At 45.0% G+C, this 27619-nt stretch overlaps 1 protein-coding gene across 1 annotated transcript in view; it reads left to right on the forward strand.

Moving 5' to 3' along the window:
• The window catches only part of USH2A (usherin), a 784926-nt gene that overhangs the window by 197371 nt on the left and 559936 nt on the right, over window positions 1–27619 (forward strand). The window contains exon 20 of the mRNA XM_053283338.1: window positions 1375–1605. Within this exon, the coding sequence (XP_053139313.1) occupies window positions 1375–1605 (231 nt within the window). The remainder of the gene's footprint in view (window positions 1–1374; window positions 1606–27619) is intronic.

The raw sequence follows: 27619 nt of genomic DNA on the forward strand, positions 1-27619 counted from the left end.
CTGACTAAGCCAGCAGCAGTGTGTCAGGAAGACATATCAATTCTGTGGAAAACATCCAGAGTACTGGAACATAGGAACATAGCAAGCTGCCATATACTGAGTCAGACCATAGGTCCATCTAACTCAGTATTGTCTACACAGACTGGCAGCTGCTTCTCCAAGGCTGCAGGCAGGAATCTCTCTCAGCCCTATCTTGGAGAAGCCAGGGAGGGAACTTGAAACCTAGATGCGCGTCCCAGAGCGGCTCCATCCCCTAAGGGGAATATCTTACAGTTCTCGCACATCGTCTTGCATTCATATGCAACCAGGGTGGACCCTGCTTAACTAAGGGGACAAGTCATGCTTGCTACCACAAGACCAGCTCTCTTCCTTGCTCCGGCATGGAGTATGCAGAGCTGGTATGTGTGTGATTTTTGCCAATCTCTGCTTCCCCCCAAAGTGCCTTGCACCACTCAAAATTGTGTCCCTGAGACTCTGCAACCATCAGGGACACATTTTCAGGTGGCACAGGCAGAGGCACTCTTACTCCCAGACCTTTGGGTACCGGTCTGTGGCCTCCGGTCTCGGGTGGGGGGCTTCTATATGTCCTGGGGGACTTCCTGTTGCTGCCCCACGCCTGCCCCACGCCTGCCCCACCACTGCCCTGCTGTGCCAATCTTTGCCATTGTAACCGCCATGTGCACAGATGGGGTTGGGGGTCAGCCGAGCAGGTGGTGCTGCAGTCGCTGGAGGGCCTGCCCTTGAGAAGTGTGTGATGCTCCAGTGTGAGACATGAGAAGTGTGTCTTCTTGCAAGACATGAGAAGTGCAGCACTGGAGCATCTCACACTTCTCAAGGGCAAGGCCACCTGCCGCTGTGCCTGCCACCACCATGGGGGAGGTCTGCTTGGCGCGCCCCCCCCCCCACCACACTCATGGCAGCTATAATGGCAAAGATCGGCGGGATGGGTATGGGGCAGCAGCTGGCACGGGTTGCGGCAGGACACCCCCCATGACATTTGGAGGCCCCCAAAATGCAGGTGTCTTCTCTTTCTTCTCTTAACATTTTTAAGGGGGGGGGCTCCAAAGCCTTCAGGTCCAGGTGCCAAAATCACCTATGTGCACCACTGGGCACAGGGCATTTATGGGCAGATCTGCAAAAATTGACTCCCACCCTGCACACTCCTTATCTATAAGGAGCTAAGAAAGCTCTCTGCAGCACAGACATGTTTCCCCAATGCATGGCCACTGGCTTGACAGGATATCAGCCTGTCATTTATAATATCAGCCAGATATTATAAATATAAAAATCTCAAGTTTATTCTGTGAACCAGTGTTGTTTGGAAAACCTTAAGAGGACAGATGCATCTTTCCTTTTTCCTTTTTCTCTAAATAGCTCCAGGACAGCTAACTGCCCCTTACACCGAAGGAATAAACAGCACAGCAATAAAGATAAGTTGGAACGAACCTAAAGAACTTAATGGGCCTCCTCCAATCTATCAGCTGGAGAGAATGGATGCATCTTTAGTAACATCAAATATAACTGTAATGAAAGGAGTTCGTTTCCCAGGAAATGGGTATTATAAATTCCCAAGTTCTACTCTCCCTGCCAACACATATTTTACAGGTAAGGAGATAGTTATGGTAACGTTTAGGACAAAATATGTTGTTTTTGTTTATTACACAATGTTTTATTTAGTTAATGAAGAAGCTACTGGATCTTTGCCAACTACATATGTTTAAGTGAAAGTGGTACTTCTAAAAATATACAATGCAGAAAATTAGGAATCAGTACTGTTAGAAAAACATGTATTGTGACACACACACCCCGCGTGCACACGCTTTTGGACTTCATTTAGTTCTATGCTTGTTGGTGTACACTGAACCTTGCATCTTTCATTCATGTTCAATTCCATCAGTTCTGCCATTTGGCGCTATGTCCTACAGCTTGCCGTGTGTGCTTCAGCCCTGCCCACACCACTGCAGGCAACTTAAAACAAATGGAGGGCTTTTGTGTTAACATGGCAAGTTACACAATCCCAAAGGCCATGGCATCGGGGAAGTGTGATTATGCAATTTTCATTATTAGTGTAAGAGTGCTCTTGTGTAACAGCTCCAATGTTGTTTTAGTCACCCGCAGCAGCACAGGTGGTGCTGAACTGCCTGTGGTATGCTGCAAGACATATCTGCCAGTGTAGGTTCCATGTATTGTTTCTTGCTTCTTCTAGCAGTTCCTTCCAGGGCAGCTGTAAAGAGTCTGTGGCTGACATCCTGACTAATGTAGTGTTCACACACACTTCAAGGGACTGCTGGAGTCATTTGAGAAAAAGGATATGGGCAAAAGCCCAGGGGTCAAAGACTGCAGAGGACATGTTTTGAGCCCTCACACCATTCGCCCTGAACGCAGCCATTGCACAAGAGCCCTTAGAGTTCAGAGCACTCTGTAAGTTTGGAAACACATTGTTGAGGTCCAGCAGCATGTGCAGGGGGACTGAGGGAGTTGCATAAGACCTCCCGGCATATCCCTGCAGTCTCTCGAAGTGCACGCACTTCATTAGTTAGGATGTCAGCCAGTTTTCTTTTGGAGAGCACTATTGGGCACTTGCAAGGTTTTTGTATAATCTGTTTCTAAACATACTGATAGAGTAAATGGGAGGAAGTAAGTACATAGGCATACAGTGCTAGTCTTCAAGTAACTTCTGTCCAGCAGTCCCTCCACACAAGGAACATGACTCCTTAAAGCTCCTGCTGGGAAATGGAATCTTCTGATGTGGAGGCAAGGTGTGTCCAGGAGGCAACTTGCAAAAGCAGAGTGTGGCCATGCTAGGAATTTCAACTAGCTCAGGAATAATTTTATTTCAGTGCTGGCCAGACTTTCTGGTAAGTGTGCCACAAGTCAAATCCTATTCAAGAAGTATAATGCCTTCTTATAGCAGGCATTTGCAGTACCCTGATGTAGAGGAGTACCTCTACATCCGTTTGCAGTACCTTGATACAGAGAACTGGAGAGGAGTGAACAGCAATGTAGTTCAGAGAGAGAATGCAAGAGTAGGGATCTGACTCTGGATGACATCCTCACTAAAGCTGTGTGTGTCTGCAGCCAAAAGAGGCACACATGCATGCGTGCAGTGATAACATTTCTGTTTCTGAAGTATGAGACACACATGCAGAAGGAGGATTTTTGCTGATCTCCCCTTCTCCTGGAAGCTTTCCCAGCTGTGCAAAATTATGTCCCTGAGGGTTGTTGAGCCCTAAGGGACATAATTTTGCACCGTGCAGAATGCTTTCAGGGGAAGGAGAGATTTGTGAAGCCACCACCGCCACCCCACATGAGCCTTGTGTCACACACTTGCCTGGGGCCACATGTCCAACTGCCTCCTTTCCTCTGCTCCTATTCAAATTTTATTGAAGTGGCCTCAGAAGTGCTGGGGAGGGCATTAATCGTCACCCTGTTCCTCTGCGAGCTATCAGGTAGAGGGGTCAGACTGCGCCTCACCGGGAGTCTCTAGGGCCAAGTCTCTCCCATCTCTCCTGGCCATCCAAACTTTAAATGATGCCCTACAATTAAGGCAATCCCAATCACCCTCTCCTGACTCCACCCTCTCCAATCTAGCGGCCTGCATCCTCCCTCCTTCAGCTGTTGCCCATCTTGCCAGCTGTTGAGGCCCTGCCTTCACTTCACTACCAGGAGGCAACCTGCTGGGCCATGCTGGCCCACCCACGGTCCATCAGTTTCCGGGTCTCCTGGCTCTCCCTGTCAACTGGGGAAGGTCCCAGCTGGCTTTAACTGTACCTGGGAGCAGTGTAGCCTCCATCTTCTCGACCCTGCAACTGGGCGAGTAATTGGGCCCTCTGGCTGGCGGAAAGGCTCAATACCCTGCATGCTTCAGAAGCAGGGACACTATTGCTGTGCATATGTCCTTTTGAGCCTCATATCCTCAGATTTAGTTAACATGTGGGCCTCTGTGTCTGTGCCATAGCCAGACTCTTAGGCTTCCTTCCTGTCCAGGAGTGTCCCAAATCTTGCCGCTCATATACTACTGTAGGCATCCATATTACAGGTCAGTCATCCACGTGTATAGTCTGCCAAATGCAGTCAGCTAATAATCATAATATTGGAATAATAAATAATATTCTGAGGATAAATTCTTGCCTCTCTTGAGTCTCAGGATCCTGAGTACTCCTGCTGCTTTGCTGCTGGGAACTTGGTGCTCCTCCTTCTCCCTAAGCAGATATGTAGTTATTGGCAATAACTGTAGATCAGGCTCCTATCCCTGCAAAGCACATTCTAAGTTTCCTTTCCTTTATCCTTATTGACAGTGACATGTCCCTATATGAACTATTAGCTGGCCTCAGTAAAGAAAGAATTTAGCTCCCCCTTATTCTTTTTTAAAGAACCTTTTAAGCGAGAATTGTGGCCTTGCACTTAAAATGAATTCACAGTTCCTTCTTGAACAAGACATTTCCTTTCTTCCTTCTTCCTAATCCCAAGAAGCCTGAAGATAGGGTAAGAGGGGAGCTAGATACACTTTTAAAAGGAGTGATCCAGCACAACAAAGTGAATTGTGCTGCTTTGTGAACAAAACATCTTAAGACGTTTTCTAACGTGCACAACAGGGACTTATACTACAAATGCCGAGTTGACCCTGACCAGGCAGCATAACTGTGGTAATATTTTTCCCTCTAAGACAGGACTGTTTTTGTTAAGGCATAGACACATTTTTTTTTAATCTGCATCAAGCATTTGCTTTTTCTAACTTTCCTTTTCATTGTAAAATACAGATTTATTTAGACCTTTGTAGAAAATCTCCAACTCTCCACTTCAGAATGAATTTTCATATGTTCGTTTTGGTAGGCCTGCTACACAGGACGTCATGGGCATTAAAACACATTTTTAAAATAGTCTCAAAGTGCTCAGTGCCAAAGTACATTATTGTCTGAGTTCATCAACATTCAGCAGTGGTATACTGAAAAATATGAATGTGAAAATGGAGTATGTAGCTATTACAGCAGCAGAAGCTGTGCTTTGGATGGATAGCCTCCAACTTCATAACTGACTTATGCACACAGACACCTGTGTTCATGCTGAACCATGTTAGCTGGGAGCAGTGCTGTTTGCCTGTTTCACATTTCAGTAGGGGGTGCAAGATTCACAGCAATATTGAAAGGCCAGCTTCTGAATTTATTCAAGATTAAATTGCAACACCGTCCAAAGAAAACTTTCCAAATAGTTTATTTTAAGAGCATTTGTGGTTTCTTTTCAAAACCTCATAACAACTAAAGTAGAATCAACACAGGTAAAAAGACTCTCAATACTGAAGCAATTACATATGTGCCTTTAGCACTCATATATATTACATATTCAGTACACTGCCTCCTAGCATTTCTCCCATTCGATTCAAGGTCCTAGGTATGACCTTTAAAGTTTGAACACCTTGGACCTAAGGTACCTTATGAATCTATCTGTTCACTGAGGTCATCCAAAGAGGTCCTGCTTCCATGTCCCACCACTAGCTGAAATAAGGTTGGTGGGTACCCAGGACAGAGCCTTCTCTGTATTCTCACCAAGGTTGTATACTGTGATGTGCAACTAGCCTGTTTGATTACTGCTTTTAGAAGGGCTGTTAAAGCCACCGTTTCCCACCAGGCCAATGGGTTCGCTTAAGGTCTTTTGTGGAGTTACCCACAAGATAACATGATTACTCACATTACTTTTTGGGTAACGAGTTGGCGGTAACTGGAGACAGACCTCTTCAGATGACCTCAATAGGCAGTGGGGCTCGTAGTGAAGAAGACGCTCTCTTAGATACCCAGGGCCTAAGCCATTTAGGGTTTTATAAGTTAGAACTAGCACTTTGTATTTTGTCCAGAAACCTATTGGCAGCCAGTGTAGCTCCATCAGTAAAGGAGTAACGTGGTTTCTCCGAGATGACCCAGAGACCAACCTGGCTGCCGCATTCTGTACCAACTGGAGTTTCCGGACTACATACAAACCCCACATAGCCCCACATAGAACGCATCACAGAAATCAAGTCTGGAGGTTACCAACAAATGTACCACTATTTTGTGGTCATTCACCTCAAGAAATGGGTGCAGCTGGCATATCAGACAAAGCTGATAGAAAGCACCTCTGGCCACCGCCTCAACCTGGGATACCAGAGAGAGGTGTGGATCCAGAAGCACTACTAGGCTGTGTACTTGTTCCTTTTGGGGAAGTGTGACCCCATCTAGAACAGGCAGATCAAAATCGTCTCTGGAATTCTGACCCTGCATAATAAGTACCTCCGTTTTATCTGGATTCAGTCTCAGTTTATTCTCCCTCATCCAGCCCATTACTGCTTCCAGGCAGGCATTTAGGGAGGATATGCCAGCTCCTGAAGAAGTTGACTAAGAGGCTATTCACATGATTGAAGAAAATTGTGTGATTTTTCAGGGGAGGGGGAGCAGATACTCGTCCCCTTACAACCTTGAACAACAATGCTGGATGTGAACTCACAGAGGCAATATGGGCAGAAAAGAACCGCCTCTTTGCCGCACATATTGCCTGAGCATAGATCTTTAGATGTGCTCTATGTTGCAATCTATCGAATTCGAGTCAAGTCTTTCTCCACTTGTGCTCAAGTTGCCTACCTTGCTGCTTCAGTCCCCGTAGATCTTCCGTATACCAAGGGGCCAATTTTGAAGCTGGTCAGAGGGGACGCTTAGGAGCAATCGTGTCTACTGCCCTGGTGAGCAATTGTTCCAATTCTCAACCAGGGCATCAACAGGATCACCTGCAAAGCCAACATTGAATCCCTCCAAGGCTTCTTGGAATCTTACTGGATCCAATAACCTCTCCGGGTGGATCATTCTAATAGGCCCCTCACCCCTGCGGAGGTGGGCAGTGGTTGTAAGTCCAACCTTAACCATATGGTGGTCCGTCCATGACAATGGGGAAATCACAAGGGTCCCCACCCATGGAACACCACCCTGATCAGAGTAAAAGACCAAATCAAGTGCGTGACCTACAATATGTGTTGGTCCAGAGACCACTTGGGATAGGCCCATAGTTGTCATGGCCACTATGAACTCCTGGGCTACCCCAGACAGATTGGTCCCAAAATGAACATTGAAGTCCCCCAGCACCAAGAGTCTGGGAGACTCCAACGTGAGTTCCGAGACGAAGTCCATGAGCTCAGTAAGGGATTCCGCTGGGCAGTGGGGCGATCGGTACACCAACAGAAGTCCCAATCTATCCCTGGTCCCCAAACTCAAGTACACACATTCAGTATGGTCCGACACCCTAACAGGGACCCTGGTAAGGGAGATGTTATCCCGATAGACGACAGCCACTCCACCTCCCCACCCACATCCCCTCACCTGCTTCTCTGCAGAATATCCTGGAGGGAGAAGCTGGGACCAGACTGGACCACTAGCCTCCCCCAACCAAGTCTCGGTAATACATACCAGGTCGGCCCCTTCATCCATGATCAAACCATGGATAAGTTCAGGTTTATTTTGGACACATTACAACTTCAACCCAATTCAAAAACAGCTTAAAACTGATTAAACAGAAGCACTCTAGCCCTCGCCCTCATTCTCCCCTGAAGTGGCTGCCCCAAAGGGGCAACCCCCTATGGTGTTGCCCCTTCGGTGGCACCCCTGCTGGTGACTGGCCCATCGGCACAAGGAGCCTTCCTATAAAGCCCAAACTGAGCAAGTGACCCGAGGAATAGCTGAGTCACTCAGGGGCTGGTCCCAATTCTGCCCACACTTCTCACAGATGTCACCCTGAGGCTGCAGCCCCACAGGGGAAGCAGAAGCAGGCAAGCAACAGCAGAAGGAACCTCTTCTCTTTTGGAACGGAGGTTTGCTAAAGACCGATCTGCTACTTTTTTTGCCCTTGTGGTGCTGGCCTCCTGGAAATTGTCACCCATGTTCTGCTATATTGTTGTTTGTATCGGGATGCTAGAGAAGAACTTATTTCCCCTTTGCTACTCAAATTTCCTGGGAGGTGCGAGCGTTTTTATACATATTACTCTCTCGCGGATGTAAGCTCTGAGATTACAAAAATTGTAGCAAAATTTTTTTATATTGCCATTAGGTTAAGGTCTCAATTAAGTGCTTAACTGTGGGAGCTGTTTATGCTTTTTAAACTAATTTTTAATGAATGACTGTATTGTGTTTTATTGTGTTTTAGTACTGTTGTATTGGATATGTTTGTTATTTCTATTTCTGCTGGCCAATGGCTGTAATAAAATTGATGATGATGAAAGTCCAAAACTGAGCATTATTTAGCCATTCTTTGGATTTGTGACTTGGACTGATTGATTAAAAAAATTTGACCTTGGACCATTTCTGTTTCTGCCCTTGCTTTCCAATTTTGATCATTGAAAGATTGGACAGATTTCTGGCTATTTCACCACGGACTGTTTAAGGAGTGAGTACCATGGATATCCCTAAGGGGAAAAAACCATTCAAACGCTGCACTAAATGTAGAGCGAAATTGCCCTCTCAGGACGGCCGTAGCTTGTGCCTGTTGTGCTTAGGGGAGGCCCACGTAACTTTGGCCTGCAAAGTTTGTCAGTCCTTTTCAAAACAGACGAGGAGGAATCGGGAACTTTGCTTAAGGGTGGCACTTTATGATGATACTTTATCTGCACCCTCCACCTTGTCCAAATCTTGACAAGGCTTGAGGGCCTTGGGCTTGGCCCAGTCTAAAACCTCTGTGCCCTCCAAGAGAACCCCTAAGTCCTTAAAGAGGCTGGATGACAAAATGGTGGCCATCGAGAAACCGCAAAATAGTCACGGAAATTGTCTTCCTCAAGTTTGACGCCATTGCCAAAGTCTGCACAAGATGTGGTCTTCATTTTGGCATCAACAGCGCCGTCAACATCAAAGAGATCGGCTCTGTCAAGACCTAAAACACCGATCCGCTTGGGTTTGACATAGACGTCGATACCGAGAGACCCTGTGCTGTTGGTATCGATATCGACATCAACATCGAGGGATGCAGAAACAACTGTTGCACTGGCACTGATGCACACGATACCAACCGCCCGTGAACTAGTGCCTGCTCCAACACCTATCAGATCCCCCTCAACATCGAGAGATGAGGAACAGCCTTCAGTGTTGAACACACCTGCTAATATTACCACCATAACTCCTCAGTTCCTAGCTCCCATGACACTCTCTTTGGAAGAAGCTGACCTCTCAGTTGCTGAGGCAGCTCCTTTGGACCCACTTCTGAAGATGCTTGATTTGGCAACAACCACCCCTTCTACTTTTCATGGTTTTCCATGCTCTGATGATGACCAGGCACCCATGTTTACCCCAGCTCCAGGGTTGCTGACGGCCACCCAACTCGCCATGGCTACACCGTGGCACATTTGTGGTTTTAGCCATGCTGTAACTCCATCAAAAGAGATGGCTCTGCTGGGTACCACCTCACAGGGGGTGGAATACGACTTCCAAGAAGACCAAGGAGACCAACGGACTCTGTGGTTCGACAGCCTGAAATCGGTCCATATCCGCTTCACATAGACCCTCTATCAGCTACCATGGGAAGAGAGTTCCTGCCGGAGCAACGTTACCAGACCATCGTGTTGCTGGTTCAACCACTTTCAAGCCAACCCTTCACAGCCAGCTCATCAACAGGCCAGCTCGTCAACAGGTCAGCGCCTGTTAGGCCTGATGGCCTCTTGCAAGTCTACAGTTCAATACACCTGTCTGAAGATGAGGAAGCTGCAGATGTGATTCCTGTCGTCCTTCAATCTGCTCCGAGACAGCCCAACAAATCAACGACTTGTTCCTATACCGATCCTTCACTTGCTATCCTGGTGGATGCAGCAAACCAACCTACTCAGAGGGGTGCCATTTCAAGCACAACCACTGTCAGTTTGGGTCAAAACAGATGCCTCCCTTCGAGGATGGGGTGGTCACTGCAATGCCACCACAACTCAAGGTCTCTGGACGCGCAATGAGCATCAACTGCATATATATTTTCTAGAACTGTTAGCAGTTTTTCAGTCAATGAAGGCCTTCCTTCCAATGCTGCGGGGCCAAGTTGTGCAAATACAACTGGACAACACTATGGCCATAGCCTACCTAAACAGGCAAGGGGGAACAGTCTCCAGGTCCCTGTGTGCACTGAGCCTTCAGATTTGGCATTGGTGCGTCAGGATCTGCATTACGCCAGTGGCAATCCATATCAAGGGTACAGACAATGTACTAGCAGATGGACTCAGCCAATCCTTCTCGATGGAGACCAGACACGAATGGGAACTGAACAGCAAGTACCTTCATGGAATCTTCGATCTATGGCGTCACCTAGAGGTGGACCTGTTTGTTACAAGGCACAACACAAAGTTCAAGCTGTTCTGCTCCAGAGCAGGACACGATCCACAATCATTGGGGGATGCTTTCCAATTGGACTGGTCACTACATCAGACTTACATGTCCCCCCCTTACCATTTGTGAGCAGGGTAGTGGCTCGGCTTCTGAACGGCAATGTGAGATGCATTTTGATCACACCTTGGTGGCCACGCCAAGCGTGTTTTCCTCATTTGCTCAGACTGACGTCTCATACTTTCCAGAGACTACCGAACCAACTGGACCTACCAATTCAAGAAGGCAGATGGGTTCTTCACCTGGAAGTTCTTACTCTCCAGCTGACAGCTTGGAAAATAAACTGTTAAGGACGGTCCTGCTAAATAAGCGTAAGTCTTCTACCCGGAAGAACTATGCCAATAAGTGGAAAAGGTTTACGCCCTACACCAGTGATTCTCAAACTTGGGTCCTCAGGTGTTATTGGACTTCAACTCCCATAATCCCCAACCAAAGGCCACTGAGTCTGGGGATTATGGGAGTTGAAGTCCAATAACACCTGAGGACCCAAGTTTGAGAATCCCTGCCCTACACTAAAGAACGTGGATTACATCCCAGAAAAGCTACCATCCAGGATGTCTTGCTTTATCTGACAACCCTGAAGAAGTCGGGACTCTCCAACATATCAATAAGGGTTCATCTCGCTGCCCTGTCTTCCAGGCATCCAGGCTCAGAAGGCAAAGCGCTGTTTTCCTATCGGTTATGCAATAGCTTTTTGAAAGGCCTCACTAACCTCCATCCACCAGCTGCCCTGTCTTCCAGGCATCCAGGCTCAGAAGGCAAAGCGCTGTTTTCCTATCCGTTATGCAATAGCTTTTTGAAAGGCCTCACTAACCTCCATCCACCAGTATGCCAACCTTTAGAGCAATGGAGCATCTCTCTGGTCCTCTCTGCTCTGACTGAACCACCCTTCGAACCCATGAGTTTGGCGACACTAAAACATGTGTCCTTCAAGACTGCCTTCTTGGTGGCTATCACCACTGCTCGCAGGGTGAGTGAACTGACAGCACTTAGGATGGATATGCCTTATACCCAGTTCTACTCGGATAAAATTCTCCTATGCCTGGACATTACATTTTACTGAAAATTGTGACTGCCTTCCATGTCAATCAAGACATTGTACTGCCTACCTTTTTTAGATTGCCCGCCATGCCATAGAAAAGGCGCTCCATTCCTTAAATGTCCGAAGGGCACTGCTTTATTTTCTCTCCAGGATTAGATTGTTCAGAAAGTCGAAGAAACTGTTTATATCTTACAAAGATGCCACTATGGGTTGTGCCCTGTCCAGACAGCATCTTTCCCACTGGTTGGTGGCGGCCATTCACCAGGCCTACATTTTGCAGAAGGTACAGGCACCACGGTCTATAAAAGCACATTCCACTAGGGCTTATGGTACCTCTTCAGCCTTCTTGTCCGGTATCTCATTCCAGGACATTTGTAAAGCGGCCACTTGGTCTTCTGAAATGCTGTTTGTAAGACATTACACAATTGATCTATGTTCTGGAAACCGGTGCTTAAAAGGGTGTTGCAATAGACCTACTGCTCCCTCCTCCTTTAGGAGCTAACCAAACACCCATTCGGATTGAGTCAAATGGATCACGAACCAGATAAACAGGTTGCTTACCTGTATCTGATGATCTGGTAGTGATCTATGACATCCATTAGACCCTCCCGAACCTCCCCTCCGCAGCAGAACATACCTCTGCACAGTAGAACGTACCTGCTTCAACTCTTCAGACTGCTTTGGCCATCTTCAAGGAACTGAGGTGCCTGCACTTCCTCCTGCCTTAAATAGCCACGCGGTCACGTGGGGTGGGGCACAGGCGCCAAAAAGGAGCTGTAGAACCTGACACCGAGAGGCTTCCTCGCAGGCGCAGAACTCCATTCTCATGGATGTCAACGGATCACTACCAGATCATCAGTTACAGGTGAGCAACCTGTTTTTACCAGTTCATTTCTGGGCTCAGTTTAAAATGCTGGTAAAGTAAAGTGTGCCGTCGAGTCTGTGTCGACTCCTGGTGATCACAGAGCCCTTTGGTTGTCTTTGGTAGAATATAGGAGGGGTTTACCATTGCCATCTCCCGTGCAGTATGAGATGATGCCTTTCAACATCTTCCTATATTGCTGCTGCTCGATATAGGTGTTTCTCATAGTCTGGGAAACTTACCAGCGGGGATTCGAACCGGTAACCTCTAGCTTGCTAATCGTCATTTCCCCTCTGCACCATTAGGTGGGACTAACCTTTAAAACCCTAACATGGTCTCAGACTGTTTATCTTAAGGACCACCTGTCTCAAATGAGTCTTGAGATCAACTTCACAGGTTCTGCTCTCTGCTCCACCAGTTTTAAAACCCAATCCAATTTTAGATATCTTTAATGTAAGGGAGGTGCTAGCTCTTTTAAATGTACTAATTTATATACACTGAAAAAGACAGCATCATTGCACTAAACGTTGAAGCCTAAGCCTCATTGAATAAACATTGACCTCAGGTAATTTTCAGGTAAACATGTATATGAATACAGCCAATAAGCACTGGTGGAGGGAGGCTGCCGGTGGGCCGTGTCCGGTGGCAGCCCCCTTGCCCTGCCCCAGTGTCTGAAGTCAGACGTGGGAGGTTAGCCACGCCCCTGTGTCTGACATCAGACATGGGGTGTGTGTGGTCTAGCTCCCAAACGGAGCTGCGCGGCCCCATTCGGGAGTTGGATTGAGGCCAGCGCTGTGTTTGCAGCGCGACCAGGACTGGCTTGCGCTGCCTAAAGGCAGGGAGAGCCGCTTCTGGCCGCACTGGGAACACAGCACTGGCCATCTAACTCCCAATGGGGCCATGCGGTCCCATTCAGACACTAGATCGGGGCCAGCACTGCATTCGCAGCATGGCCAGAAGTGACTCTCCCTGCCTTTTAAGCCTTCCAGCTCCCCGCCTCCCTCCCAAATGAGTGCACACCCCTGTCTGCAGCCCATTTTCTCCGCATGTGTGGAGAAGGGCCTATAATGGACATACAGTGGCATTTTAAAGTAAACGGGGGAACCTTCCCCTCGCCCCCCTCCACACAGCCATAGCTTTGTGGCCTTCGGTGCCCCCATCCTGCTGCAGCAGAGGCTTTTAGAATTAAAAGGGAGGGACTTCCCCCTCGCCACCCTTATCCTCACTGTGGCGGTGGGTGCAGCAAATCCTTGGCAGCCTACAGGCGGCAAAAGACTTAATCCACCCCTGTACTTCAGACTTCCTTAAATACTGTCTGTTATCTACCCTGTCAACAAGATGTGGTTTTCTCATTCCTGCCTTGTGGTTTTTACAGAGGACAGTCATGATGGAACTACCAAGCAGCATATTGAACAAACATGTAAGGGAAGGCATTCATTGATTCTGATTGTTTGTCATGAATATCACCAGAAAACGTTCCTATGAATATTATCAGGGCATGTTTCATCCCCTAATTGATCTTTCAAAAAGATCAAATTAATATCTTGTCTAACTATGATGAGCCTTATCAATTGAGCGATTACCAAAGTTAATGCAGGAGGGGGGAGGAAGGGGAGGATTAAATGTTTTTGTCCTTTATTAGGTTTAAGTACTTATGGCCTAAAATCAATCAGATCATAGACTGAACAATGCTATTTTTGTCAAAACCATCAGTCAGGATTTAGCTTTGGCAATATTATACTATACAGGTTTGTTTGTGAAAAAATTAATACTACAAAAGATTGCAATGTTAAGCATTCACATATAGACATTGCCTTTGTGTGTGCACGTGCATAATATTTGATATTTATCCCGTACCATACATTTGCTGCAAATTTGTTGTTCCTCAGATTAGTAAGTACTTCTAGATGCACATGAGCCTATGTAGGTTTACTTAGAAGCAAGTCTCACTTAATTCAATGGAACTCATTCCCAAGTAAGTACACATAAGATTGTACCATCAATGTTTCATTAAATGAGTCAGGATACAATGTTAAAAAGGCAGACGCATGAGTATGTATCTGTCATGATAAAACAAATGGTTGATTTAACCACGCAATTGACCTTTGTGTCATTTCATATGATGTTGTGCTGAACAATGGTCTCCACATTTCACAGACTATTTCATTGTGGTTTGTATGTTCATCGCATTCATATATCGCTTTTCTGTTTTTTGCTGCATGCCCATCTTGCATCCAGCATCAGCGGCAGCTGGTCTCTCTGGCTGGTTAGTACACACTCTCCCTCTCTCCTCCCTCTCTCTCTCTCCTCCATCAACAAACCTCTGTCTGTTTCTGAAATGGAGGAGACAGACAATAGGTTTTCTGAAAGAAAGAGAGGATGAGCAAGAGAGACTAGTCAGCATTAAGCACAGTCGACTGTAGAACAGTGCTGCATGCCACCACTGAAGAAGCCAGTAAGGAGCAAATCAGCGCTGGGTTCCTGGCTGAAGAGCGCTGTATCAGGCAACTGAAGGAGGGACCATCAAGAGGTAGTGTCAGCAGCGGCAACAAAGATGAGGTGGGGCAACAGCAGCAGGCAAGTGGGGTGATGCCTGGGGGTGGGGCCCCCACACTCACCACCCTGTGGCACACTCAGTTTCTGAGACCATAATCACACTTCGCCTCATGAGGGAGCTGCCCCTGATGTAGGATAGAAAAGGTAGTAGAATAATTCAGTTTCTGTCTCTGAGATTGCTTGAGAGCTGGTATGTAGCATAGTGGTTAAGAGATGGAGCTCTTATTTAAGAAGTCCCTGATTTGAATCTTCCCTTTACTGTGAACTCACTAGGTCACCTTAGGCAAGCTGCTCCCTCTCAGCCTTAGTCCCTCATCTGTAATATGAGGAAAATAATATTCACTGGCCTTTAAGGATTGCAACAACATATGAAGCACTATCAGTGCTTGACAGTATTATAAAATTTTAAAATATTATTATTACAGAAGGCCTTCGGTTATCATAGATTCTGCATCTGCAGTTTCAGCTGTTCACGGTTTAGTTATTTATACATGATTTCAATGATCATGAAGATGAATCCAGCCATTCATGGTTTCTGTGCACACATTTCACACTTATTGTGGCATTTCCAGCTTGTAGGCATTTCTGCAGGCAGTGTGGAGCCATGTTGGGATATGTTTTTGTGGGATTTGGAGGATTTTTTAAAATTTGGGGCCATTATTGGAGAGGATGGAGAGGCCAAGGTACAGTGCTGTAGTCCTCTCTTATTTCTAACCCCCACCCCCATTTTGGGGGTAATTTTTGTACTTTTTTAATGTACCAAGAAACCGAACTCCATCATTCCCATAGGCACAAGGTTTCAGTTATCATGGTTTCAGAATTCACAGTGGTATTGTAGAACGTAACTGCTGTGATAATCAAGGGTCTCCCATTATTGAAGTTGGTAAGGTCTGCATTTTGAACTGAAGATCCATAATACTGTAAATTAAGTTAAGCACACAATAGAGAAGCTTGCAATATGAAACTCTGATTTCTTAAAACCGCTGATGGAAGTACTCTTAGGCACTTTACTGGCATGTTACTATACCTTTGTAGACTGCCATTTGGGGTGTGAGAAATATGATGGCTAAAGGCAGATATGCTTTTAATTTTAATAATTATGTACCTTCTTTAGCCTGTTCATTTCATTTGCACTTTTCACAAGGTAAGCAGTTAGACTTTTATAGCATTGGATAGTAATCGATGTTGAAGGGCCTTCTGTATTGATTTAACTAAGGTCTTTGATCTAATAATCACCAACTATTGCTATCCTCCAGACTGGCCTCTACAAAATTACTATTACCTGTTTTTGTTTTAAATGTGAAAAATTACAATGAAATGAAAGAAATTGCAATTAAATATAATAAAATAATGTACAATGTTAATTTACATAGTTGAACACTCATATATTGCTTGAACAATGAATTGTGGAGCCATTTTTAAGAGTCTTTAATGGATAGTATGTTGCACATCAATATCATAAAGTCCATCTTTACAGTAACAGTTTGTAAATCCATGTTGAAACTCTAGATCTGGAAATGTAGTTGCTCTGTGAGATTTCAGGCAACCACCAGGGCTGGCATACAGTGTTTGTGGTCTGTTTCCCACTCCCAAACTTGCATGGTAGTCATGAGCTGCAATTTCATGGCCCTGTGAATGATCTGCTCTAGCATTGCTGATAATTAAGCAGATGTAAATTTGACTACTGCCTAGATGGAGACCATGAGAAGTTCCATATAAGCCATTTCTAGTGTGAGTTTTAATGCCCCAAGCTTAAACAGCTTGACTCAAGTACTACTCTTTAGTTAGCTGGTCTGCCTCTTCATAGAAAAGTACCACTTCATTAGCTATTCCCAAGTATGCATTGAGATGCTAGAGGCCTGAGTGTCTGTCAGTTGTGCTCCAGGCGTAAGGTAATCTCTGTTTGAAGATATTATATCAGCCAATTTTATCTATGTTTTTATAAAAGCAGGCAATTCTGTGTTCCCCCAGTATTTCAGGCAACAAAAAGAGCTCTGTAATTTATCATGTTTGTTCTTTCTTTTTAAGATGGAATACCAATTGTAACAGGTGAGAGTTTACCAAATTTACTTATATTGCAAACTTCAAATTTTAAACTGTCTAGGAAAAAAGAATCATAAATAAAGGGAGGAAAGCTTAGTCCTTGAGGTAAAAGAGGAAAAAATCCAGTGAAACAATTGAGCATTTAGCTATATAAGTCCATTAATGCTAATGGCTTAAAGCTTTTTCTTTTATTCATCACAGTACTGATAACACTTGGTCAGCTTTTTATCAGCCTGAAATATTGATAGCAGGAGGAGGTTTTCCCTTAGCCAGGTTTGACTATTGCCCTGCTCTTATAACTTAAGTAATCTTGCAATTGCTCTTAGAAACAAATTTATTACAACAGATCTAAAATGCCTCAACCTGGTACCGAGTTCTTTGCAGCTGCAATAATTTATAGTCATTAGGCATGATCCTACTATATTTAATCCCATTGATTTCTCCCCTATTGAAATCAGTGGGACTTAAAATAGCTTTGATTTTTGCTTGATTGTATCCACTGACTTTAAATGCCAACCATTATTTAAATTATAAAACAATCTAAAGGGCTGATATTTTGAGTCTTAGCACTATATTGGTTCTATGCTTTCATTTCTGTAGCAAAAGATATGTAGAGCTGATACAGATGATTATTTTTTAACATATTTTACCTGATCTATGTAAAGTTCTCCTGATCAGCTGTTAAACAAATTGCTGTAACAGTCTTCAGTGGGATGAAGACTGACCTTGGGTAGTTTTGTTGTCTTTTTGTGGTCAGAGCAAGTGAGAGATCTGTCTGGAAGCAGACATTTCAGTTATACAGAGGCTCCTTACAACTTAATTTAGAGAGAAAAACAAAGAGATAATCTTTTATTTTTAAACTGTCTGCTGCTTTTAGCCTCAGTCATTATTTATTACGGTGTGTTTATGTCCAGACGTGTGAGTGGAAAGAAGCTCACTCAAGGGAAATTGCACCCCAACCACACAGTAGTCCCTTCAACCTCACTCCCACAAGTCTCAATCAGGAGACCCTTGGGGACAGGATGACATGTGATGTGGGGGCACTGCAGTTGTAGAGTAGAATCCACCAAAATTGGTCAGAAGCACCTTCCATCAGCAGAGCTCCACTCATGGAAGACACCTCTGCCTGCTTGTATCAGCAGTTTTCTAGTAGTGATACAAAATGCTCCTCCCATCTTCTCCAACATACTCTCTTGTATCCAAAACTGAGCTCTCATTTTCTCCACCATTATTCTCAGACAGCAAATGGTGGCAAATTTTGGCATTTTTAATGAGAAAAAATCCTGAGAAACGTCTCAGCCAACTGGAAGATTTCTCCATAGAATGATGCTAGATACTTAAATGCTGTCACTGCTGACTTTTGAGACACAGCGTAAACTGTAAATAAATAAATAAATAAATGACATCTTCTGCCACCATCACCACACAGTGGCAAACTGCCCCCCTCAAAACTTTACAAGAATTCACCCCCTTAAACTCATTATTTCATCCGCAAACCTTGCACCCACCCCAGCCCCCATGAAGACAGGACACACTTCATTGGAGTAAAGTAGGACCACTTTATTAATGTACAGCCATCTAATGGTTCAGCAGGGAAGCAACCTGCCTAGAGAGCAGGAAGCTGTTGGTTCGAATCCTCCCTTACCACTGTAGCAGACATATGTTGCAGTGCCCACACACATCCCTGCCATTGCCACTGAAGAAGCCTTCCTGATCCTGAAGGAGTGGGGGCCATACTCTGCCGGGCTGAGGCTCGCCCTCTGCAATGCCTGGGTCAAAGACAAGTATGACTTGGTTATGGCCGCTGCCTTAAACAAGGGTGGCTTGCTCAAATTGGACTTGACAAGGAAAGAGCAATCTAGCATGCTCATTGTAATATGAAAGATACTCCTATGCTTGTGAAGGGGGAATTAATCAAAGTTTTTAAAATACAGCCATGCAGAGGGGCTGCATCCAGATGTGACTGTTGCTAAAGGTGTAGAGCCTACCTCATATAAGGGAGAGGAGAAAGCATCACAGCACCTCCAATGCTGTGGAGCCCACCTTCAACAAGAGAGAGAAAGAGTTTGCAGTGCCCCTTAGGAGTGATTCACAGTGAACGTTGTGAGCCGCTGGAAGAAGGCCAGGCCCCACTTACTCACCTTTATTGAAGTTTAAAGAGTATGTTGCACTGGCTGATAACCAATTAAGAAGAAAGCCTCAGAGACTAAGGTCTGGCCATGTCGGCGAGCACATGTCAACAACATGAACACATTCCTGAAAGAACGGGAGATTGAACATGAGACTACGTCCCGATACCAGAATTGAATGGTGTGGCTGAGGGGAGGTTCGACAGACAAGTTTTGGGGATAAGCCATGAGGACTGCAACTGGTGCTACTGAAAATTTGCAATGTTGCCAGAAGACAGGAGTGTGGACTTGCATATCTCTCATTCCAGCCAGGAAACCCGATCCAGCACCAGTTTCAGAAAGGGATGCACAGCCTCAAACGGATTCCACCCAAAAGACCCTGACTCATTATCGGGAGTGAAAGGTTACCGGAAGAGTCTATGCTTAGGAGATGTTATTAGGAGATGGGCAGTATAAATATAGTTATAAATGCATGCATGAGTATACAGTGGTCCCTCGACTTACGAACTACTCGACATAAGTATTTTTCGAGTTACAAACGGCAGTTTTAGATCCGGTTTTAGATGCGGTTTTTTCGACTTACAAATTTTTAGATGGGGTTTCCTCGACTTACAAATTTTACATGTGGTTTCCTTCACTTGCCTGCCTGTTTACTGCCTGTTTATTCTTGAAAAGAAATGTTCCTGTGCAGTTTGCAAGCCTTACTGGGGGTCTGGATCTTTTTTCTAGGCTCCGGAACGCATTAATCCGTTCCCAATGCATTCCTATGGGAAACCGCTTTTCGACTTACGAACTTTTCGACTTACAAATGTACATTCGGAACGGATTAATTTCGTAAGTAGAGGGACCACTGTATTGTTGTATTCCTCAGATTAACCTTGGTAAGTGATCCATGAGGTCAGTTGAGAAGTGTGAATGGACTCTTATCAATCAAGAAAAGATTGGATCACTATATGTATCTCATATGTGGCGCCTTGGTACAGGTGCAAAGATTCCTATGCCCCCGGACCACTAGGCCTACCCCATGCATCCCATCGTGCAGTCTCTAGGGAACATACCAAAAGGGATGACCCTGCACATGGTAAACCCAAAGCTGATAAATGGAGGAAAGCCTCAAAGAAAAAATTGAATCCCTACACCAGAACAAGACCTGGACCCTTGTGGAACAAGCTGCTGGAAGAAAGAGTGTAGGATCCATGTGGGTCTTTAAAACCAAACAATATGCAGACAGGGACTTACAGTGCTATAAGGCAAAGCTATTAGCCAAAGGATACAGTACTCTCAAATGTATGGTGAAGATTCTAGTGAGACATTCATGCCAGTTGTGAAACACAGGTCCCTCAGGACCTGAGCAGCAGCCATAGAGAAGCACGTTGACCACTTGGATGTAAAGACTGCCTTCCTACACTTGGATGTAAATACGAGGAGAAATGGAGGAAGAATTTTGAAGAACCTGGAAAAGAGAGGCTTGTGGAAAGAGAGGCTTGTGTACCAACTTCAAAAAAGCCTCTATAGCTTAGAGCAAGCTGCGAAAGCATGGAATGAAAAGCTAAACCAACTGCTGTTCACACAAGGACAAGCTGGCCCCCACCATTACTCATGATTCAGGGACAATCGATAGACTCATGTCCAGACTCATGGTGATGATCTGATTATTGCATATGAGGGAACAAGACAGCCATGAGATTATGCAGGCCCAGAACAAGGGACTAGATTGAAGCACCAAAGCCCACTGAGATTTTTGTGGTCTGCTAAAGCTGTACTCCACTCTCCCTTATGGAGAAAAACCTGCACCAGAGAAGAGGCCGGCCAAGTTAAAGTACTGAATGCCTCCCGCTCTTTCTCTGAGCACCCTGCCTCCTTAGGTCTCTCTCTGACCAACATGTAGCCAGAAGTTAATTGATTAATTTATTTAGTTAGTTGGGTTTATATGTCGCCCTACTCCCACAGGACTTCATGTAGGTCTCTCCTGTACTTCTGAATAATGTAGATTAGTGTGCCCTTACATGAATCTCCATGCCTATCATTTACAAACTGTTTCCCCTGGGATCCTGTCAACTTATATTGCGAGAGTAGCAGCTGTTTGCTAGCCCAAGTCTTTGCCTTCTTTGCACCCCCTCTCATACCTGTCCTGGACTCCGCTCCACGAGGGCCAGCTTACTGGACTCTAATGCCCCCGGGACAAGATCCATGCCATAACAAGCAGCTCCTCATCCCCACAAGAGGAGAAACACTCGGCTTCTGTGATCCAGGGCAGGTACCTTCCCTTCAGGCTCACTGGGCCCCTTCTTAGCTTCTCCTTGATGGAGCCACCAATCAAGTGTTCCCCAGCAATTGAGTCAATCAAGAGGCCACTTGGGGAAAGCCCCCAATTGGGGAAAGTCCCCTCCCCCATGGCAGTTGATGTTAACGTGTCCAATTCTATCAAGAGGGAAAGCCCTCAACCAATGCATTCAGGATGCCACCAATATTAATACTGCCCCCAATCAGTGTGCTCTCTGATTCTCATTCTTTAAAAAAAAAAAAAAATCTGTGTACAGAATGAGCTTTTTGTCTGGGGTGGTGATATCAAGGCGGTGTGTGGGACCTTCCTGATTCAACCTGAGCAGGATCTAAAATGAACTGTGGACACCCAAAAATGTGGAGCTCTCTGGGCCGAGGCACCACCCGCTTAGGGGAGGGGGTCTTCCCCTAGTCCTTAGCCTTGCCGGCTAATGACATACTGGCTATACTAACTGCCCCCTGATGTAGCCACAATAAACTGTTCCTTAATCAATTAAATAAGCACAAAGTCCCCCCTCAACAACTGAATATCCCAATGGCAATTAAAAGTGAAGAATGACCCCAATTAATGAAATAAGAAGGCCTCCATGTAATGAATTAAATAAATGTAAAATCCAATGAATCAAATAAGAATGCCCCCCCCCGCTTAATGAACAAGCTCCACTTAATGATTTAAATCAATGCAAAGCCCAGTTAACAAAATAAGAGTGCCCACACTTAATGAATTAATTCAATAGGAATACCCCTCGCTTAAAGAATTAAATCAATGCACAGCCTAAAATGGGGGTGTGGATTGGACTGCCCAGCACTCTCCAAGAAATGGCCTTGAAATGGGTTCAAACTTTGTGCAGAATTCTTCAGGGTTTCCATTGTGATGTCATCTTCTGCCACTGTGCGCCCAGCCTCAGCAGGGGACACACCATGGCAGGGAGTGGGCCTCCTCCCTGTTTGGGATTCCCCTCCCTACGTGCTACTACTAGAGGAGCACAGTGACAGTGGCGACGCTCACCCACAGGAGGTGAGGCAGGAGATGAATTTCACCAAAACTGCTTTTAAACGAATTTTCAAATAAAATCTAGAGTTTCCCTCTGCCACTGTAGCTCTGTGACCCATCTCACCCCCTTTCAGAGGTTGCCCAACCCTTGGGAACAGGTTTTTTTGGGTGCAGGGAGTTGCTATAGGATCGAAGGAGCAAGCATATTTCCTTCCACAAACTTCATTCCACTCATGGAACCCTGGATAAACCATTATCTCCTCCATGCACTTAGGTATAAACTATACATTGGTACCATCCTCTCCTTTTCTAATATGGAATTATTGTAGAGAAGATGCACTCTTGTTCATTTCTGAATTGTTTTATGTTCTCTATTCTCTATAAGTGACCCATTTTTCTGAAGCTGGACATTATGCTCGTTGCAAGGAAGAAGGTTTTGTTTGGATTCTCATTTTTCTTAACCTTTTACATATAGCATTGACATTAATCTGCACTCTTTGTAAATAATGGCATGTGCAGTATTAAAGGGTATCCAGAATGCACCTACTCCAAGCCATATTTCACAGATTGTTATCAGACTTTATGTAATGTATATTTTTTAAAAAAGCAGTTCTGTAACTGAACAGAATACCACAGAGATAGATCCTAATTTAGGGGGATGAGTGGACTGAGAACTGTTGTGAATCTGTTGACTAACTCCTTTAGCTTTATTTGACATTTCTCATGTTTTGCCTTAGCAGGAAACTCAACATTCACCATTTCATTTATTGTCAAATGTTATTTATTTATTGTTAATTTTGTATACCACCTTTCATTAAAACAATCCCCAGTTGGTTCACTCTGTATGGAGTTAAATCGAGGTGAACTTGTGGGAAATGGCTCTCTTTTTGTGCAAATTTACCCAGCTGGAGGAGGACTTGACTCCTTATATGGTTTTCTTTCTTTTTCTTTTTCTGAAGAGTGTGAACTCCTCAGCCTAGGAAGGTGTGAGCTCCTAAACTGGGAGATTTTGGTAGTCTTAAAAAGGCACTGTAAACTTATCTATAGGTGGGTACATTTTGGTGGCTTAATTATAAGGTTGTGCCAATGGCTTCCCTGCCAAATCCATTGGGTTTTTAAAAATCCCATTTTAAATATATGTCCTCATTGTCCCAGTGGCAGTGGATACTTTCAAAGATGCTCACTGGAGTGCCCATTGCTATAGAAGATCCAAGAAATGAAATTGGCATTGGGAAGCATTGGCAAAGTAAGAGATTCCAGGCTCGGATTGCTGTGAATGTATGCTTTATGCATAAAAGTTAATTTAATATACCAAGCTGGACAAGAACTTTGTGGGGGTGGGATGCCTGCCACATATTTCAGCATTACAAGGATATATGAACACTACAGGCCAACACAATTTATTTTTGAACTAGACAATTACAAACTTTGGCAGTATCACTAGAGATAGGGTGCAGCATGTAGACTAAGAGGCTTTTCACGTGACCGGCAGGTGGGGGACAGGGGGAAGGCTGGTTCCAACTCACTTTTCCTGCAGACAGTGAAGTAAATGTTGCTGGGAGGGTGGATTGCTCTCCCAGATGATCCATGCTGCGTCAACCTAGTGCGGATCTCTGGAGTCCAGGACAATGTGTCCTGGCCTCTGGATATACATCAGTGCACCACACAATGAGCACAGTGCACTGGAGGATTCCCCCAGGAGACAGGTGCTCTAGGCTCCATCATCATTCATATTATCTATATATTTATTTCTCCTAGTTGCTAAGCCCATGCATGGCAGCTCTCGCGAGATCTGTATGTCACGTATGACAGCTCTCGCGAGATCTGTATATCATGTGGCAGCTCTCATATTACGCGGGATCTGTATATCACACGGGATCCGTATATCACGTGGCAGCTCTTGTGAGATCTGTATACTAATCCCGTTGCTAATCCCATGCGTGGCAGCTCTCGCGAGAAGCTGCAGGATTAGCGCTGGGACACGGAGAAAATGGCCTCTGGGATGAGGAGGTGGCTGTGGCGAGTTTGGCCCGGCCGCCAGGATGAGGAGATGGTGGCAGCAGGCCTGGCCTGGCCGACAGGATGAGGAGGTGGCAGCAGTGGGCCCGGCTCAGCCACCAGGATGAGGAGGTGGCAGCGGCGGGCCCTGCCCTGCTACTGGGATGAGGAGGCGGCGGCAGGCCTGGCCTCGCTGCTGGGATGAGGGGGCGGCTGTTCCACCAAGAGGAGGCAGCGGCGGGCCCAGCCTCCGGGATGAGGAGGCAGTGGCAGGAGGGGATGGGATGGCTTGAAAGCTGGCCAGAAATTGCGGGCGGTGGGGGGGGGGGAGTTTATAATAATTTGTCATCTGATACCAGTTTTAACTGTGTGCAGACTGTTGCACGATTCAATTTCATTCAGTCTTTGTTCACCCCTGTGAGGCAAGTCACTGTCATACCTGGTTTCCAAATCAAGAACTGCATATATTCCCTGCTGAAATAAGAGCCTCCCCATCTCTTACAATGTTTAAAAGGGCAATCAAGACTCATTTGTTCACCCAGGCTTTTAATTAGATATTGTTTTAATTGTGTTTTAATAGTTTTAACTTTTTAATTTTTAATTGTTGAAATGTGTTAATCTTTTTGCTGGTTGCTTTTATTGTTTTGTAAACCGCCCAGAGAACTTGTGTTTTGGGCGGTATAAAAATATGTTAAAGAAATAATAAAATATATATACTCCAGTAGTCCCTATTTACGAGAGAAAGTTCCCAAACAGCAATCAAATTAAGGTAGCCAAGACTAAGTCCCATTAAAACTGATGGAATTTAAATTAGTCATCACGACTAACTTGTCTCATTGATTTCAGTGGTGCTTAGTTGTGACTAACCTAAAGGCTGTTCTCACGAGAAGTGACACCCAGGCTTGGGCAACCAAGCCTGGGCTTGACTGCCTGTGACAACCAACAGGATTGCAGCGCTGCCACATCACCAAACCTGGCCCTGTAGCCTGGCAGCCAGGGTTAAGAGCACGAGCACACCCTTAACCTGGCTGCCAGATTTGTGTGTCTGGTCGGGTTGCTTGCAGCCCAGGTAGACACAGTGATGTGTGCCTAGAGCACCCGTCTGTGTCCCAGCCTCCAGATATCCCTCAATGCACCGCATGATGAGTGCAGTGCATTGGGGATTCCCCCAGGAGATGGGTGCTCTAGGCACCTGTCTCTATGTCAACTTGGACTGCAGACCGCCCAAGCAGACATACAATTCTGGTAGCCAGGTTAAGGGTGTGCTCGCACTATTAACCCTGGCTAACAGCCAGGCTATGGGGCTGGGTTTGGCGGTGTGGCAGCTCTGCAATCCTGTTGGGATCCTGTTGGTTCTCACGGGCAGTCAAGGCCAGCCTAGGCTGCCCAAGCCAGGGTGTCACTTCTCGTAAGAACAGCCTTTAAGTTAAGCCTTTAAGTTAAATCTGGGTATAGCTTCTCGTGAGAACAGCAGTTTGCACACAGTTAAAACTGGTATCAGATGGCAAATTATTATAAACAAGCTAAACCCACACAGAGCATCTGTGCGCAAGTGCTAGTGCACTCAGCCTTCCCCACCCCAAAGACCTGGCGGGGAGAGAGAGAGGGAGAGAGTGTTAATGATGGTGAAGCAGGCAGCAAAAAGTCTTGACAGAAACACCCTATAGCAAGATAGGGAATATTTGAGTTGAGAACATTCTGTCATATACAGATTACGTATCTCAATAAGAATTGCATGTTGGTAGTTAGTTTGGTCCATACTCGGGTCTAGTGGAAATACTGCAAAAGTCTATACACACATTAACTATAAATAAAATAGTTTTATCCTAACTTCTTACACAGCTTTATAATTTCACATGAGACTTTCACAGTCCCTACACCAAATAGATTTCCACACCAAACTGTGATAAGTTTGTTCTGAACAAAGCAAACTGTTCTATGTCTCCACTGAAGAAGGTCACTGTGTCAAGAATAATTAGGGGGAAATGGCATTGCAAACACTGCTGGATGAAATATGGTATATTTCTTACTTTCAATTATTGCCTCCTTGGTTGAATCATTAGCATTTGGCAGATTTGTTGCTGAGTTCGTTGTTCTGTTTTGAAAGTTTGGGTTAGGCTGGATGTAGCTTGATCTTGCACTCCTGCCATGACTTGCAGAATTCTTACTGAGTTCCTGACTTGAAGTTTTGCTGAGCTTTTGCTTTGACATTGTCGTCTTTTCTGGTTTAAACTCATGTTTATGCTTCCACTTTAACCAGGAGGGTCACATCACGTAGCAGAATGAAGAAGAGACAAAACCAGTGTGTGCAAGTCAGACTTCTTTACATGCTGGTGAGGAGATTTGGAAACCAGTTCAATAGGTCTCCCTTGTACCCATTGCTTTTGCTTCCTCATCATTCTGCACTCCCAACTTTGGGTTATTATCTGTCTCAGATCACTCCTAATCTTTTATTCACTATGAGCTTAGCCTAATCAATAAACAGCCTCACTTGCTGCAGAATTTCTCTTTTACCGTGCACCTTCAACTCCTCCAATCTTATGTGCTCAGATTTTTCCTTGGCTAAATCTGGTACATGTTGTCTAAATCTGCTGCGTTTCAGACCATTACACTGACTTTAATTTTGATGTATTTGTATTTTACCCAGCTCTAGTCATGGTCTTTTCCCTCAAGTCAGTTTAATTACTTTTTTCCTGTGTAGTGTTTGTACTGCTGAAGCCAATATTAAATAGAGGTTTACTCTAAATATAACAATGAAAACTATAGATATCCAATTAGTTTATTGGATGGCTACAAGATGACTTAAGTCTTGTATAGTTAAGCCCTATGAATGTGATGAATAAGAAAACTGTTTATTTCATGTAGTTTTGTAATACTTAGGCTGAGTTCACACAATCACAATGATCCTGTCTAAAAGGTTAATCAGAAGCCTGGTTATCTGTCGTGATTAAATGTGGGGCTAACTGGAGTGGTTTGACCAGGATTGCCCTCAAATTCTGGTTTCACAAAATCAGCTTCACTTGGCTCACTAATCCTGATTAACTTTTTAACCAGGATCCTTTTAATTGTGTGAACCCACCCATAATCTGCATTTCTTTAGCACTGATACTTTATTTACATGATATATTATCACAGGATAAAAAACTTTGAAATCACATCAAGCTCTGATCTGTTTCTTTATTCAAGGGAATGATCAGAAGCAGACAAGAGTCATACAGCCCTGGAAAGGCAGTCAACTTTGAGATCTCTTTTTCATTATGTATACAGCAATTGAAACCTATAGTGGCTGAAGTTCACAGTTCCATAGAGAAGCATATCTTGGTATTCTTGCCTCTTAGCAAGCATACC

The sequence above is a fragment of the Hemicordylus capensis genome, chromosome 1, assembly GCF_027244095.1.
Source record: "Hemicordylus capensis ecotype Gifberg chromosome 1, rHemCap1.1.pri, whole genome shotgun sequence".
Taxonomy (NCBI): Eukaryota; Metazoa; Chordata; class Lepidosauria; order Squamata; family Cordylidae; genus Hemicordylus; species Hemicordylus capensis.